We start from the raw sequence: 16,655 nt of genomic DNA on the forward strand, positions 1-16,655 counted from the left end.
TACGCCACTCCCCAGCACCAATGTGAAGTAATGACCTGACTAGAGGTAATTACAGGTGTCAGAAAGGGATATCACGTCACTCAAGCTCTTCCTGTGAGCAGTGATTTGGGAACATGGATCAGAGTAGAAACCACTCACTGACTGAGGTCGGATGCTCTTCCTTTCACAGAGATTTGCATATACCCCATTCCCTCAGAGACACACAGCCCAAAGTGGTACCACCTCCTGACCTGGGCAAAAGTAGTGAGGGTTAAATCCAGGACACAGCAAACAGGGATTCATGAGAACAAGCAAACACCTCACTAACAGTTCCTCCAAGGAGCTTGGGAACCCCATCCTAGAGACTGAGAATAAGAAAGGAGAACCAGGCAAACACACACAGCCAGGTGAACAGAAATCACTCATCTATGGCTTTGCTACTCCTAAACTATTCTGGGCAAATAAAGACCTTATTACTAAACTAAATTAGTTCAGTAGATAACTGTAGGGCTTCAAACAAAACATGTTTCTAATGAAGACAGCACAAACAGATACAAACAGTATGAGCACGCGATCAGAAAAGACATTTTTCAGGTAATTTTTACTATCTAGAAGAGCCTGTTGCTGGTGTAAACCTCTACAGTACAAAAAAACCCCCATCCACCTGGTTTCCAAATATTCTTGAACTGTGCATCTTCATCTTCCACAGCACTCATCTGGATTATGTAAACCCTTCACTGCTTTAATTTCTACTGAACAAACATTATACATATAAAACACAGCATATTTAGTCCAGGGGCTGATCTGTCTCAAAGATCTTGGTGCCTAGGGCACAGACTCAGATTCAGAAACATTAGCAGTTCCTTTTTCCTCTCCTTTCTTTTCCTTTCTTTTACCTCTCTTTCCAGCTGTAGAATGAGGATAAGAAATCTGATCCCCCTTATGAAAGGATGGTGGATGAAAAGCCCTGTCTACGGAGACAAACATTATTAACATTCTTCCCAAGCCCCGACTCTAGAAATGTTAGATGAAGGCAGAAACAGCATCAATACTTATTTTGCTTCTTTCAAAAGGTCCTGCACCTCTGAGCTGTCCCACATTCTGTTAACATGCTGCAGGTGTAAGTGAAAACCCCCCATCCTTTATTCATTACCACTGTTATTTGTCAAGAAAATCCCATCAGGGTTTTTCAGTTCAGCATCTGATTTGATTGCTGGAACTCTGCTAATTGTTTTCAATGAGATTAGGAGACGACTATTATGCTGATAGGATGTTTGTCACCGTTGCCTTACCCAGTTCCACTGAAGGAGGCATGTTTCTAACGTCATGCAGATGCAGATGGGACTAAATAAGCTTCTTCCTACCTTGATTATTATTATTATTTGTAGTAAATTGCGCTTAGGTACCCAACAGAGAGCAGCACTCCTTCTTGGATGTCAATCCCTCCTGAGACTCTTACAGAGCTCCAATCCTAGGCAAAAGCCTGATGCGAGTAATTGAAGGGAAAGCTCTCTCCTCCAGATGGTCCCTGTGAAGCCACCGGGAAGCTGATGAGGACTGGGCTGCTCAGCTCCCTCCATCCACCAACACTGCTCTGCACTGTGGGATCAGCCACATTCCTCTGCAAAGCCACACGCTGGGACACCCTGAGGAACATCTGTCCCCATCACAGATGGAGCTGCGTGAAGCAACATCAGCCACGCTGCTTGACACAGCTGAGCAGTACACGGATGTAAGTGACACAAATAGATGCAAGGAGAGCATCTCTGCTCTGCTTTTAGAGCTCACCCAGGCAGCAGCACTGCCAGGCAGACAATGAAAGCTGCCAGCCCTTCACATCCCCCCTGAGTCCCATCCTTTGCTTGTCCCATCCCAAAGAGCATTTGGGTCCAAGCTGGTTAATAAGCAGAGGCCAGAGAGGGCTGACCTGTCCCTGTTCACTACTGAGGGGCACCCACAGCAATGCTTATTTTGATTTCTGGGTTCCTTTTTAGGTTTTGTCCTCCCAAAGCGAGAAGTGGAAGAGTGTTAGTATGAGGTTAGATGTATGAGAAATCGATTGTGGTTAATGAAGGCACTCCTTCATCTTCTGCAGCCCTGAAACCACAGACATATAAAATAAATGGTAATAACTACCAAACACAGCAGGATTCCCTGATAAACCCAGATTGATCTGGGCTGGGGAGAGAAGAGGGGACAGTTGAAAACGTGGATGCTCGTTGCCTTGCCAAAGTTGCTTTCCCAGCTGCCCAGAGCCATCCATGGCACAGCAGTCCTGCCCTGGTGCTACCCCAGTGCCACAAAAGGAAAGCAGAGGGGATGTTTGCACCCTCCATCACCCCTGTCCCAGCACTTTGCACAATACTGAATATTGTGGGGAGACAATCCTTGTCCTGTCCTTTACATGTACGTAGTGCCAGGCAGCTCCCTGCATCCCAGGTATGGGCACCAATACAGGAGTAATCCATCCTGCACAGAAGAGGTGGGTGAAATCAGACTTTGCAGCCAGCTTCTCAGTTTGTGAGAGGAGTGACTGCTCCAGGGGTGCTGCTGAAGCATGGTACAGGGGTTATCCTGGCTGCACACCTTTACCCAGTGGTACCTGCCACCCCTCCACACCTCAGCAAATCCACATGTTGGCTCAGGCAGTGGCACACCTCCAGTGCGGGTGGGCTCAGGATGCTCACAGCCATGGTGGGCAGTGACTGACAGACACCACTGCCCCCCTGCTGCCTGTGTTTGCTCCAGCTCTGGCACCCCGTGCTCTGAGCATTGCACTTCCAAAGACAGCAGCTTTGATGAAGTAGCACCAGGACTTGTCCTTAACTAAAGGTGGATGAAAGCCAGCTCTGTTGGGCACCAGGCTGAGATTTCAGCAAGAAAGGAAATGGGGAATGTAGAAAGCTTCAGCGTTTCCCCCTGCCCCAGGGAGTCTGAACCATGCAGAGGGGGCACGGCCCTGACGCTGCATTCCCCATGGCTGCAAGGAGATGGTGAGCACCTGGGAGGAGATGCGGGCTGTGATCTCCCCTCCCGTGGGGCACAACCAGAGGCAGTAAAGGAAAATGAGCGGAAGGAAAACCAGGCTGCAAACGTGAGGAGGAACTCACTGCGGGCAGCTCCGGGCGCTGATGCCAGCAGAGGGCATCCGCAGCACACTCCTCCCGCATCCCAACTCCATCCCACTGCTCCCTCGTCAGCCTACCAAGGGCTTGAGTACCTACATACAACGCTGAAAACACAATAATAAAATCCCGTGAAAAGAAGATTTATATGCTGTAATATCCTGGAAAGTTCCCGTGGAGATGAGGCACAGGAGGCCATGTGTGTCTGATGCTGTACCAGGATGCTGTACTGCAGGCTGTGCAGGATGCAGCCTGTACTGGTTTGCTCCCTGAGGATCCAGCCCCACAGGTTGGCTGTACTCAAGGGGAAGAAGAAACCTGAGCAACCTCTATGCCTATATTGCTAAACACTGCCTTCTCCATCAGTGTGGATGCCTATCCTGAGACCATCCTTCGGTACAGCTCAGCTTTGCTTGCATGTTTATTCCAGCCTTTGCAATTGTTCAGGTTTCTCTTTAATTTCTAAATGCATGGTTTGGTTTGCTTTTCTTAAAATGTTTCACCAATGTGTAAAAGGTAAAACAATGTCTCTATTGGTGGATTTTCACAGCGCTTACAAAAAGGCTATTTTAATCTCAAGTGTTGGGTGTAAATAAATACTATGTTGGAGTCTCTGTAATGCTATAGCTTTCTGTTGGCTTATACAACCTCCAGTTATAAAATACAGCCCTTTGCTGAACAAAAGCCAAGATCTTGGAAAGGATCAAAGAATAAAAAGCAGAAATGAGTTTGTCAGGAGATGGATTTTTTTATGTCACATATAAAACTGTCTCAGACCTAACCCCCTTTTTATGGCCATCTCTGCTGCAGCGAAGTTGTTGTCCATCAGGACAGTCTGTCCCCGTTTCCCTTCCATGCTTTGCTCCAGCCTAGGATTGAGGACACTGCCAGGATTTGTCTCACCCAAAGGGATTTTCTCCTCTGGAATACAAAGTTTATTCCTCTTACCCATCAAGATGGGGCTGCTCAAGAGGGGAACAGCAGTACAAGAAGCTGAAGCCAAAGTTGTTTCTTACTGAAGCTGAATTATGCTTGCATTTTAGGAAAATAAGGTCTCAGAGGGAAGTGCTGGAACATGGACCAAATCCCTCGTAAGGCCACGGTTCAACATGTGTCGACAGCCACAGCCAAGATGAGATTTGTTACTGCAGTGGGAGGTAGACTCGCTCTAGGGACTACGTCAGGATCAGAGAAGCTTGTTATTACTAAGGAGATATCTCTATAGCATCCACATGTGTTTCCAGGATAGTACGAGCACCTTATGCTGGGACAATCTTTCTTGGAGGAACAATCCAATCCCTGCAGCACATGGGCTTAGAGGGAAGAGAAATGAGTCCCAAAAAGCACAGGTCTGGATGGGACAGGGGTCAGCTTGTTTGACAGCCCTGACCTGTAATGTGAAGCTGGAAGCTGGACCAGAACTTCTGCACAGCACAAGTTCAGAGCGACCCATATGCACTGCTCCCTGATGTCAAGGCAAATATACTCAGGCATGGCAAGGACTAGAAGAAAGTGACTCTATTACCCAGCAAATGCTCCTCCATCTGTGCTGAGCCAAGTCTGTGGCAGCTGCTTGAGAAACTGCAAAGTCCCAATGAGCTCAAGAGAAACGATGCTCAAACCATTGCAGTGCAGCAAAAACCTTCTAGCTAACCCACGAGCCAAAGCTGCACCATTCCCAGCCAGCAGTCAAGTGGATCTGAGTCATCCCAAGGCTGGGATCAGCAGGAAAAGAGTCAGCTAAATAGTCCATGGGGTCCTGGGAGCACATGTTTTAACACATCACCTTGAAACTCATCACAAAGCCACCTTTAGCCCAGGTCTGTGAGGAATCAGCCCTTTGCTGCAAGATTTCAGTGGGGGAAGCTGAATTCCTACCTCCAAGACAAGTTCCTTTTGCTCCACTTGGTGACAGCCTGCACAAATCGCTTCCTCCTGGTCTCAGTGGTGGCGAGGTCGGGCAGAGAGCAGCGAGGGGTCTTCATCAGCTCCAGCGTGGCTTCGTCTGGGGTGAGGAAAAACCCATAAACTCAGAGGAATCGTGTGTTATTATGTCCTATAGGGAGATGGGAAGTGAAGTGCTAAGGATTCAGCAGCAGAGCAAAAGGCAGTGCCCAAGAGCCTGCTGGGGCACAGCACTGGCACCAGCACCACTTGTGGTGACACCATGGGGCACTGAGCCCCCTCCGTGCCACTGTGCACCCACCACCAGCAGCAATTCCTGCTGAAAGCCCATTCCTTCATACACCCACCAACTGGGGCTGCCAGGAGGTGACACCCATGGCTGGGGGTTCAGCACTAGCCCTGCCATTGGTGTCAATGGACAGCTAGTGATCCCAGGAGAAAACACAGCAAGTTCTCTCTTGTTTGATAGATCTCAGAAACTGCTGTGGAAACCACCCATGGCCAGATTGGATTATAGTTAAGAAAATACTTCTTAAATTACTCTGGTTTGTCTTCTCTTGCTGAATTTCCCATTAGTCCTCTGGCAAAGCAGAGACACATCCACATGTAGATAACCTGTCTCTATTCATCTAGGAGCTCATATGCCTTCTTGCTTATTTTTATAACTGAATGAAAGCTTAAAGCCCCTATTCCCAACTGCTGAAACAGACGAGTTGTTGCATTCACCCATACTCTGCACTGGCTTTACCCCTTTAACACTGTTTTCAGACACAAACCATATCCATGACCTGCCCAGGGTAGCCCCTCAGGCCTCTTCCAAACACCCCTTCCAAAACTGAAAATGTAAATGCATCTGTAAAGCCATCCTTGCTCCTGGGCCTGCTGCAGCTTGTGATAAGGTGGAAGAGAAATAACTTCACATGCTCAGTTAAGAGCAGAGGGAAAGCCCCATTGATGGGATGCAGACACTATCTGAAGTGGCAGCTGCTCCAGGGGACCAGTGGAGGGCTGGTGGGGTGATGGGATGGATGGATAGATGGACAGCAGCCTCTCTAATAGGAACTTCCCCTTAATCCTGTTCCAAGCAGCGGAAGCAAGCTGGCCCCCAGCAAGGGGTCACAGCCATGTGTCAGGGAAGCGAGGAGAGCAAACAGGCACCCTTCTGACAGCCGGGATAATGCTGGCTTTCTCCTCCCATCAATGAGGACATTGACAGGAGTGACCTCAGCCAGCTGGGGAACTTGTGTTGCTTGATCCTGGCCTTGGACTGCTCCCTCCCAGCCATCACATCAGGCAGAAGCACTCCTTGCCTTGTCCCTGCTGGCTGGTGGAGCTGGGGATGGGCTCTTATCTGGCCATAGGAGATGGGGGGTGCCCAGGGAACCAAGGAGACCTCTGCCAGCTCCGCAGGCACTTCATGGCTCTGCATATCATGGGCAGGAGTGAGCAGTGCTGGGGTGATGCAACAGCACCTTCCTCCCTCCCCTGCGCTGTGCCTCAGCAGCAAAGAAACCAGAATATCTATATATACAAATTGGGAGGCTTAATCGGGATTTCTGTTGAATTTAATTTGATGCTGCAGCGAAGGCTTTGAACAGGACACCCTATCAGCCTTAGTTTCTCTGCCTTTGTTATCTTTCAACACACCAAGAGCTATTTAAAGCACAACAGGATCCCCAGGGTGTATGGGTCTGGTGAAATAATTGCTTGCCTCAGGTTCCTGAAAGCACAAGGCAACAAAGCACCTGAGCCATGTAATTACTCTTACAGTTGCAAACCGGGCTGTATGTTACACCCGTGCGAGCTTCTCCTGGAGATGATGCTACTCCACAACTCAGTGCCAAGTCTCCTTGTCCAGACTTGCAAGGAGCTGTCCCTGCATCCCTCTGCATCAAAGAGAGGAAGGACCATGAGCCACTGACCTAGGATCCCTGTCGCCTCGAGCCCCCCGAACCTCTGCATGGCAGTGATGGCCTTGGTGAGCTCCTCCTGCGTCTGCAGCCGTCCTGTGACTGGATCCGGAGGGGGCAGATACCCAAATTTTGTCAGCCAGTCCTGTGAAACAAAGAGAATGGGTGTGAGAAAAGGAAGGGAAGGGGATACAGACACAGGGAAAGATGCTCCTGTCTGTTCTGATTGGAAGTACTTTTCCCGTTTATATGTTTATACCCAGCTTCCACATGGAATTGCGTGGTCCATGCTAACGAGTGGGCAGATCTGTTCACATCAATCCTGGGATCTGGTGACCCTCACGTGTGCGTTCCAAGGGTGGCATCCAGTTTCCCCACACAGCTGCAGACCACCTCTGATGGCAGCGCAGCCCCAACCCTCGGGTCACACAGGAGCCTTTGATCCTTCTCTGCACATGGGCAGATCTGACTGGAGACCGATTGCAGTGAGAGCAGGAAAACTGCTGTGCCCCACAGGCACCACAGTAAGGTCCCATAATGGCTGAGAGGAGGGAACCCTCTCAGCACAGGGAACACCTCCATGACCCTCTGCAAATCCCCTCATGTTCCCATGCTGGCATGAGGGCTGTGCCTGCTCTACAGGTCCCTTCAGCCAATGTGCAGCAATGCTTTCATCCTGCTGTGGCATTAATTGAACTGCTGTGACCTCCGGCTGCTTTCTAATCCACACATGGCTGGGGTGGATGAGCTCTGGGGATGCAGTGCATGAAGGATGCAAAGAGCTTGGCAGCAAAGGCTCCCTTCACTCAGTGGAGACAAGCTGGGACACAGGGTTAGGGACATCCCTGCACTCCAAGACCCCTCCATGCCCCCTGATGGCTTGAGGTTGGCAGCTGGACTTGATGATGTTACAGGTCTTTTCCAACCTAAAACGATTCTGTGAGGGTGGCTTGTTCTACCTTGACCTTCACAACACTGGGGCTTTGATTGGGAACAAACCCAATCACTGAGTCTCCGACCCCTATCTGAGGCACGCAGCCATCCAAAACCAGAGGCAGATGACCTCAGCATTGACACAAAATTGAGCCCAGCCCTCTGGAGAAAAACACCATGGAGACACAACACACCAAGCTGCTTCCTTGGAGGCCACCATGTGCAGTGGGACATCGGCTTGGTCCCTTCCCACCAGTTCCCTGGCAACAAGCATTGCAGCTGCAAAGTCTCAGCTTCCAGGAACCTAAACACAGCCCCAACAAGAGCCAATGGTTTCCCAGGGGTGCCATCCCCCTTCCACCACAGCAGGAAAGGAATATGGGGACAGGGAGCATGAGAAAACCCTGCAACAACCTTCCCCTCAGATCTGGCCAATGCCGAAAGTCATTCCTGGTGATGGATGGCCCTCAGCTTAAAACTGATGAAGAAAATGCTCCAAAACTCTCCTTCTTACACCCACTTTTACAATGTCTGGCAAATCATCTTTCTAAATCCTTTCTCACCTTCCTCCTCACTCCCCTCCCCTACCTCAGTGGAAGGATCAGCAAAGAATAGTAATACCTCATGCAGGGAAAGCCACAAACACCTGCCCTCTGGTTTGTTTATCTGCATCAAGGAAGCATTGATCTCCTGAGCCTCTTGAGGAGTGATAATGATCTGGACTTGCACCATGGTCAATACACCACAGATATGTTGTAGTCAGATTAGTGCCACAAGTCAGTGCCTGCTTATCGCTAGAGGTTGAATGTCTCACAGCTTGGAGTCCCCTGAGTGCCACAGCATCCCCAGCCCCAGTCTGGAAAGCCAAATGGAATAATTTCACACTGACAGAGCTTTATGGCAGATCTCCCCACGCTTGGTGTGGTTCCCCATTGGGGAGCCTGTTCTCCTGTGCCAGGTTTCTCACCAGCAATTCACTTTGCTCCTCACCCTCCTTCATAGTTGCCTTATTTTAGTGGGATGGTGTGCTACTACAGCCAGAAAAAGCAGTTTTATCATTGAGGCCGTTTCTCATTGCTTAACACAACAACATCAACCACCAACTTGCTAGGAGCATGTTAGTATTGTTGCAACCTTCCCTTAACATAAGGCTGAAGGACAGGCCAAGCACTCTTTCCCCTTCTCCGTGCTCCTATTTGTCCCTTTTCATAGCAAAAACATTTGTGGCAGGATTTAGAGGTACAATTCACCCCTGATTGTCTGTGAGAAACCAGCTGTGGCACGGAGCTCAGCAGCTGGCCCATCGGCTGCTGGGGATGGTGGAGTTCAATTTGGTTTCTTCCCTGGCCATGGAGACACGGACACAGTGTCATTTATCCTCTAACAACAACAGAGATGCTGTTGCGCTGGAGACAAACACAACTGAGCTTTGCCCAGGCTCTCCTGGAGAAGGAGGTGACAGCAAAAGGCTGAGGTCCAGCAAAGTCCTGCTCCTCATCTCTCATTCTTAACCCAAAGGGGCAGAAAAAGGACAGACACAAGTGGGCACCCCAGAGCTAGATGGGACAAAAAGCCAGACAGCACAAATCCTTCACCTGATCTCCCTTGCAAGCCCTGATTTTCCTGCAGGTGATTTTTCATCTGGACCATCATTGTCATGCCTTGCCCAGGTTCTCCATAGTTTTATAGACCTCTGTGGTATCAGTCTCATTCATCTCTTTTCCCATATACAGGTTCTGGACAGTTTCCTCTCTTCTTGTAAGCAAAGCTGATCCATAATATTGAACTTTCACATTCCACCTTTGCTGTGGCAGAAAATTTCATTAGGGAAAATGCAGCTGGATTTGGAGATGAGGAAAAGCAGCAGGAACTGTCTGGCTACTAACCTGTGTGCCCTGTGAAAGCTCTTCAGATATATTCTTGCCCTTAATTAGGACAAAAGCTAAACCTATAAACTTCCAGAAATGGAAAATAGGAAAACATTTTCCACTGAGATAACTTCAACTCATTCCCTTCTTATTGCCGCTTCTTTTTTTAATGAAAAAAAAGCTTTTTTTTTGCCAACTCTCATTAGCTTAAAATGTTTAAATGAAATAGTGATTGGAGCCGAATGCTAAAATTCTTTGAACATATTTCTTGCCTGAGTTGGCACGATAAAAAGTTTTCCCTAAAAATATGCTGTGCTAAATGAATTGACCTAATCCCAGGAGGAGATTCAGCTTCAGCAGCTCCCTATTTTAAAAGGAAAAAAAATGCTTCATCACAAAATTCAGATTGAGCCAATGACCTGACCATCTTCCAGCTCCAAGATGAGCTGGGAAAGAGCAAGGCTGCATTACATGACTCATGCTATGGGCCAGGGTATGTACCTCGGTCTGGGGCTCAGGGGATCACAGCCCAGTTTTTGTGGGAATCACCTCATTGTGCCTCTGGCCACCGATTTCTCATCTATAAAATACTTGTAGTGGTATTTCCTGGTCTCCCATCTACCTGTCCTGCTCACTGTGAACTCTTTAGAGCAGCCTACCTCCTGCTTTGCTTAACCCCGACTGTGGGGGCCTCCTAGGCTGGACCCAGCCAATGTGCTTCACTGCCATCACCAAAAGTGGACCCACACCATGGACTTCTCTAGTGCTGGGAGTTAGGAAAGATGGACCTGGGGAAAGTTTCAGGGACTGAGCAAAGCCCATGAGGAATCCTCTGATCCAGGTCCGCTACTGAGCAACACAGAATGAAAGGTTCCCACTGTGCTCAGGGTCAGGACAAAAACAAGGAAGAAAGAAGGAAGAACTGCACTGCCTGGCAAAAGCATGCAAAGACACCCATCCATCTGCACCTCCCCTCCTCTGCATCACATAAACACAGCTGCCAGCAAGAGCCCTCACACTGCTGAGTGCTCCCATCCCACCGCGGGTGGTACCCAATAAAGGAGGTCTTAAAGCAACTGCTTCCAAGCAGTTCTCCTTTGATAAGGAACTATGTTAACAGTGATGCAGCAGCATCGCTCCTCCACAGAGCCACTCAATGCCTGTGCCTGGAGACAGATTGCTCACTTGGTTGACAAAAAATGAGCTGTATTGGTTTTTTTCTTGTCTGGGTTCCTATAATGTTGTGGCACAGTGTAACGGGGAAAAGCCTACTTCTTGCCTTAAAAAATGGTTCCCAGAATCCAAACTGCAGAATTTCTTTCACTTTTTTCTCTTTGGGAGAAGGCACAAAGTGAGGAAAAATAGCAATGGAGTCCTCTCATCTGCGAACAAACCCTGCTTCAGTGCTGGACTTACTTAAACTCCTTAACCCACTTGTATGGAATACCAGGGAGCAACACTGCTGTGGCAGCAGCCAGGGACTGGGGCTTTCCAGAGCAAAGTGATGGCCCAGAGTAAAACGCTGGCTGCAGCAGCAGTGAAGCCTCTGGTATCACTTATGCAGAGCCAATTTTCAGATTAAAATGGCAATTTTATTTCTTTCATCAATCCGCTTCCTTTGTATCAATACCCTTTTGTCCTAGAACCTACTTATCTGCTTCACTTTAAAATAGATCTAGGTATTGTCCCTCTTTTAGGGAGAGATTTATGAGCTCTGCAGGTTTGCTTTTACAAATATTAATATTATATAAGCTGATGGGCTTATTCAACTGCCACAGGCGAGAAACAGGCTCAGTCAGCAAGTTTTCTTCCTGAGGATTTCTTTTTAAGAGCCATAGGCTGGTGTTTACAGGAAGACAAACTAGTTCAGGATAACAAGGGGAGGATAAACAGGATAAACGGCAAAACAGAAATCAGGATAAGCAGAAAAACTTGACCCAAGCCAGTTCCATGCTTCTGCCTGCTCTTGTAGCATTATAATGACCATGCTTTTAAAGTTTAGCCACTAAAAACAGTCTTCTTCTTTTTTTTAACCCTCAATGTTGCATAAACATACAGAGGGAAAATACAGCCTTAATCCTGCAGTTTGTAGCACTCCCTTTGGTCAGGGGTGTAGATTGCTATTCCCAGTTTACCCAGTACATTGCCAAGCAGAGAGAAAAGCAGAGCCTTACTCCCAGTTGCTGGCTCCTCTGCAGATCCCTGTTCTGGCCCCCCAAGCTCTGCACCAGCATCCCAGACTGGCTCCTTTCCCATCTCACTGATGCTGTATTTGAATTCCTGTTCCTGCTGACAGGGGTGCAAGCAGCACCCACAACACCCTGCCTAAGGACTGCTGGGGGTGACACCCATGGGCACCTCTCCCTGCTCCATGCCACAGCTACTGGTGCTGCTCCAGACACCTCTTTGCAGCAAGGAGCTGCACTTGCAGTGTCCTGCAACAGTCCTCCAGAGACTCTTTGGGTGTGCATGGAGATGATGCTGGTAATATGTAAATTCCCACATTTTCAAGGCAGTTCAAAACTTGAGCAGAAGCATTTTTTTACTCAAATATCAATTTCATTAACATCCCTTGAAAAGCTTCATCAAACTGCACCTTTGCTCATTAATCAAGCTGCAAGTTGCTTTTATTCATATGAAAGGAGTCTTGTCACAGCTGAGAAGCTAAACTCAAACCCTGACCTGAATGTGGCCCTTGGCTTTCCAACAGAGCAGCTCCAGTGAGGTCTCTCCCCACTGTGCCTAATGTTCCTGGCTGCAGCAGGAGCACAAACCATCCCAGCACCCTGCCGTCCATCCCAGATAACCACAGAGGAGCAGACTTTGTTTTTGTAAGGTCACCCGCCAGGGAAAGACCTTTGCAAACTCCTTTTCCTGCTGGAAGTCCCTTTACACCCTGGGTGCAGTCGTGCTTTGCACACACTGGGGAAGAAAATCCAAGCAAACTATTCAACAAAATTAATGACCCAGATTGCTAAAATAAAGCCACAACTCAAACATGCAGAACTAATTTCCAAATTACACTTCACTTTATCTCTGCAGATACCACTAAAAACAGGCTGGAAGCCTACAAAATAAATAAGAGAAGGCACCACCACCAGCACCTCCATGAAGGAGAAATTGCTTTTGGCTCTTCGACTTTTACTCCTAAGTTTTCAAAGGTTTACGGTATTAACATTTTTACACTCATTTTCCCCGAGATCAAACGACCTCAGGAACAACGTCCGTTAATTACAGCAACACATATGGCGCTGCGATGCTCCGAGGGCATTGTAAAGGCCTCCAGGCCACACAAAGCCAATAATTCCCTTCCGAAGGTTGCCACGCACCTCTCTAATGAGCTATTGCTCGCACGGAATCAGCTGATTAATTCATTAGCAGAACAAACTGCAGTCTGGATTACAACCAGGGTTTTGGTGGATGCCACCGCTGAACTGCAGGACTGGTTTCATTAGCCCGCGCCGGAGGAGTCGCTTGAATCCAAACAGCTATTTAATTCCAGTGAATGCTGTGCACAGAATCCAGGGTAGAAGTTAATGCAGCTGCTAATGATTTGCTCTCCCTCCTCCTTGCTTTAGATGTTCAATTAGGTTAACAACGGCGGCGTTACAAAAGGCCACAACCTACAAGTCCTGAAGACAACAGGTCCCTTGGCAAGGGACAGATCAAACCATTTGGTGACATTGGACCTGGGACATCTGGATCATTAAGGATCCAGTGGAGAGAGCACCTCTGCTCCAGCACAGCTCTCTTTCCAGCCAGCAACTGAATGTCAATTTGGCTGCCTGCAGGTCTTGTCAGGCATGACCAGGTCTTTCCTCTAGCCTGGAACGCTTGTTTGTAGTGCTCTGCTCACATTACCACTCTCCTGGGTGCTGGGGGATGATGTCCTCCACCAGGCAAGGTGATTTGGAAGCAAACTTCAAGCCCTCTGTGGTAGATGTTACACAAGGTCTAAGCATCTCTCGGTTGGAAGGGTACCAAGAGCTTCCCCAGAAACACAGAGTTAATCAAGAGATGTTGTAGAATCAGAAAGGAATTCTCTGCAGACCACAGAAACAGCCTTTTCAACCTCTTTGAACTGAAGATCAAAGAATTCCCACCCATAGAAGGCAGGCAGAACAGTGCAGCGCAGAACAATGTTTGTTATAGCTGGTTTAGGTTTCTTTCCAGGGTAAGAAAAAGTGACAAAACACATAAACAAGGTACAGTTTATCCTGCATTTTCAACATAAATGTGTGTTTTTCTTGGTGGAGATTTAATAGAAGAGGGCTTTAGGGAGGCCTTCAATCACTGGATGTTTCTCAGCACATCCTAAAAATTTCCACTCAAAGGAGATGAATGATGCAAACAAAATTGTGTGTAATTGAAACTCCACATGACCATCAAAAAGGAGTTTCAATGGGAATAGGTTTTCTTTTCAAATCAGCCCTAGTTTTGCATAATGCTGCCTGTTGTAGTGAAGTATCCTTTGTCATCACTGACTTATTTAGGAAGGAAAAAGAAGAAAGTCCTGGTGTATAATAGTCTGTTGAACTGTAATGGGAAGTTAGGTAAATGATCAAATTAGCATTCTTTTATCTTGCTGTAAAAATAGCTCTAACCCATTGTAACCCATTGCTTGGCATGGTTTATGAAAATCAACCTGCTCCTTTGTATAGAGGCTCCCACCTGGCAGCACTGCATCCTGGTGATGGATGCCACCAGTCAGACCCTGTGCACAACAGCACCTTGGGTCTTTGGCTCTCCCTGCATATCCCCACCCCTGCCTACTACAAAGAAAAGTGCCATTGCTTGCACTAAAAATAAAGATATGATGAGTTCTTGTCCTCTGGTCGGCCCAGAGGCTGGTAACATCACCATGGGGATTCTAAACCACCCCAATACTCTATCCCATTGAGAAGCACAGTAAGGTAACATCCCCATGGGGATTCTAAGCCACCCCAATACTCTATCCCATTGAGAAGCACAGTAAGGTAACATCCCCATGGGGGTTCTAAACCACCCCAATACTCTATCCCATTGAGAAGCACAGTAAGTAATTACCATTGCAACATACGGCACATAAATACCAGCAGCTGAGTTTGGATGTGCTTTAAAATCTACTTTAGACCATCTGTGCTGCTGGTACCCAGGCTATGCCCATCTTCATCTGCTTCATGGAGGGTGGTGGCTGTTGGATTAATTCAAAGGCTCACTCCAGTTCTGTTTACACAGGATGAACCAGGATATGGCCTTGACAGACGAGTCCAGGTAGGACAGACAGTGGCTAAGCAGGTAGAAGAAAAAGCCCAGCTCCAGCATGAGAGATGGAGCACTTGGCATCCATGAGACCTGCCATCCACCACTCCTGAAGCAGCTGCAAATGATGATCTTCAGCTTTCACAGCTCACACAAAGCCCCAGCACAGGCATTTCTCCTACACACCAGCTCCAGAAGCACCCAGAGCCAGGTAGCAAATCCCACTGGCACCCACCTTCCCCAGTAGCATCACTCCGAGCATGCCCGCAGGTACAACTGGACCAAATCTAATGCCAGATCAGGTGACAGGGTTAAATTAAATGTTACCAGATACAGTACTGACAGCATTTGTGAGCCCAGAGATCTCCTCCCTGTGTACCCGGCTGCTGTCCACACGTAGCCAAAGAGATTTTCCTGCTCAACACAGTGCAATAAATCACAGCGAGAGGTTGCCTCATCCCTGAAATCACATCCTCTCTATGAGGAAAAATCAAAGTTAAAACTGTGTGAATTCAGGGATTTCTGGGCACAGGACATGGGAATGTCAATGAATTCTTGGATAGTTTCACACAAGGATTCATTGGAGTCCAACACTGAAGGGGGCTGCCACGAGCAGAGCCAGCTGGACAGTGCTCCTCAGGAAACATCTGCTGGAGATGGATGGAGGGAACAGACTGTGCCTTGACCCTCCTCTCCCAGCACTGCTCCACCTCTCCTCATCCATACAGCAGGAGCGCAGGCAGGGAGGGCAGCTGCTGTGCCCCTTGCAGAAGGGGAATCCCACATCAGGAGGCTCCACAACACCTCTCCACCATGGGATCTGAGTCTCCTGCTCCACATGCAGAGGGGAGGCTCTGTGAGATGGGATCTCCAGGGATTTGGTTCATCCAGCACACAGATGTTTGGACATTTCCTTGAGGCTCTGAAGTACCCAATGTGGGGCTGTTGACATCACCCAAGCAGACGATGCAGAGAACTTCCAAACACTCCCATCTTCCAGCTGGATCGGGACCAAGATGAGCAAGAAAATGATGACTTCTCTCAAAAGAAGTACAAATTGCTCTTTACCGAAGTGAGATTACGCAGCAAGGCTCTCCTAGGTGGTGACTTTAGAGGTGCTGGTTTTGCTTAATGAGCCTGTCCATCTCATTGGACCCAAACAGCACGTTTGCTCATGTACATAGTGGAAGTCAATGACACGTTGAGAACACAATAGTGTTAATCTATATTCTCTCCCAGACTCATGGAGATGAGCTCCTACTCTTTTGGTTTCAGTCATTAAACAAACCACATCTGATAGATAACTGAACAGACTGCTATACATCAAAACAAATCTCTTGCTAACTCCTAATATTGGATCTTTTATTAGGACAGTGTCTTCTCTAGGATGGACTCCAGACCTGCAGCACAACCCCTAACACCACAGTTTGCCTTGGCCAGTCCATGTCCTCACTCACAACTCTCAGCCTCCACCCCTGGCTGCAGAGTTGAAGCTTCAACATGGCTTAACTGTTTGCCTGTTTACAGCAGCCAACAACATTTTACCTTAATAAATCAGCTCAGCTGCACATCTCCCCTCCACTCATTAGCTCAGAGATCAGTGGCTTCCTTCCACCCCCTTGTAGCACCACGCTTCCCTCCAGCTAGGTAGGGCTGGTTTTCAGGATAACATCAGGACACAGTCTGCCTGTTTC

General features: G+C 48.1%; 1 protein-coding gene across 2 annotated transcripts in view; it reads right to left on the bottom strand.

The window, feature by feature from the left end:
* The window catches only part of MMP17 (matrix metallopeptidase 17), a 60,539-nt gene that overhangs the window by 15,330 nt on the left and 28,554 nt on the right, over positions 1-16,655 (bottom strand). For both annotated transcript variants that reach the window (XM_031047875.2, XM_034068509.1), the window contains exons 2-3: positions 6,932-7,064; positions 4,983-5,109 (exon numbers count right to left, since the gene is read on the bottom strand). In XM_031047875.2, the coding sequence (XP_030903735.2) occupies positions 4,983-5,109; positions 6,932-7,064 (260 nt within the window). The remainder of the gene's footprint in view (positions 1-4,982; positions 5,110-6,931; positions 7,065-16,655) is intronic.

The sequence above is a fragment of the Melopsittacus undulatus genome, chromosome 12 (genome assembly GCF_012275295.1).
Source record: "Melopsittacus undulatus isolate bMelUnd1 chromosome 12, bMelUnd1.mat.Z, whole genome shotgun sequence".
Classification (NCBI taxonomy): domain Eukaryota; kingdom Metazoa; phylum Chordata; class Aves; order Psittaciformes; family Psittaculidae; genus Melopsittacus; species Melopsittacus undulatus.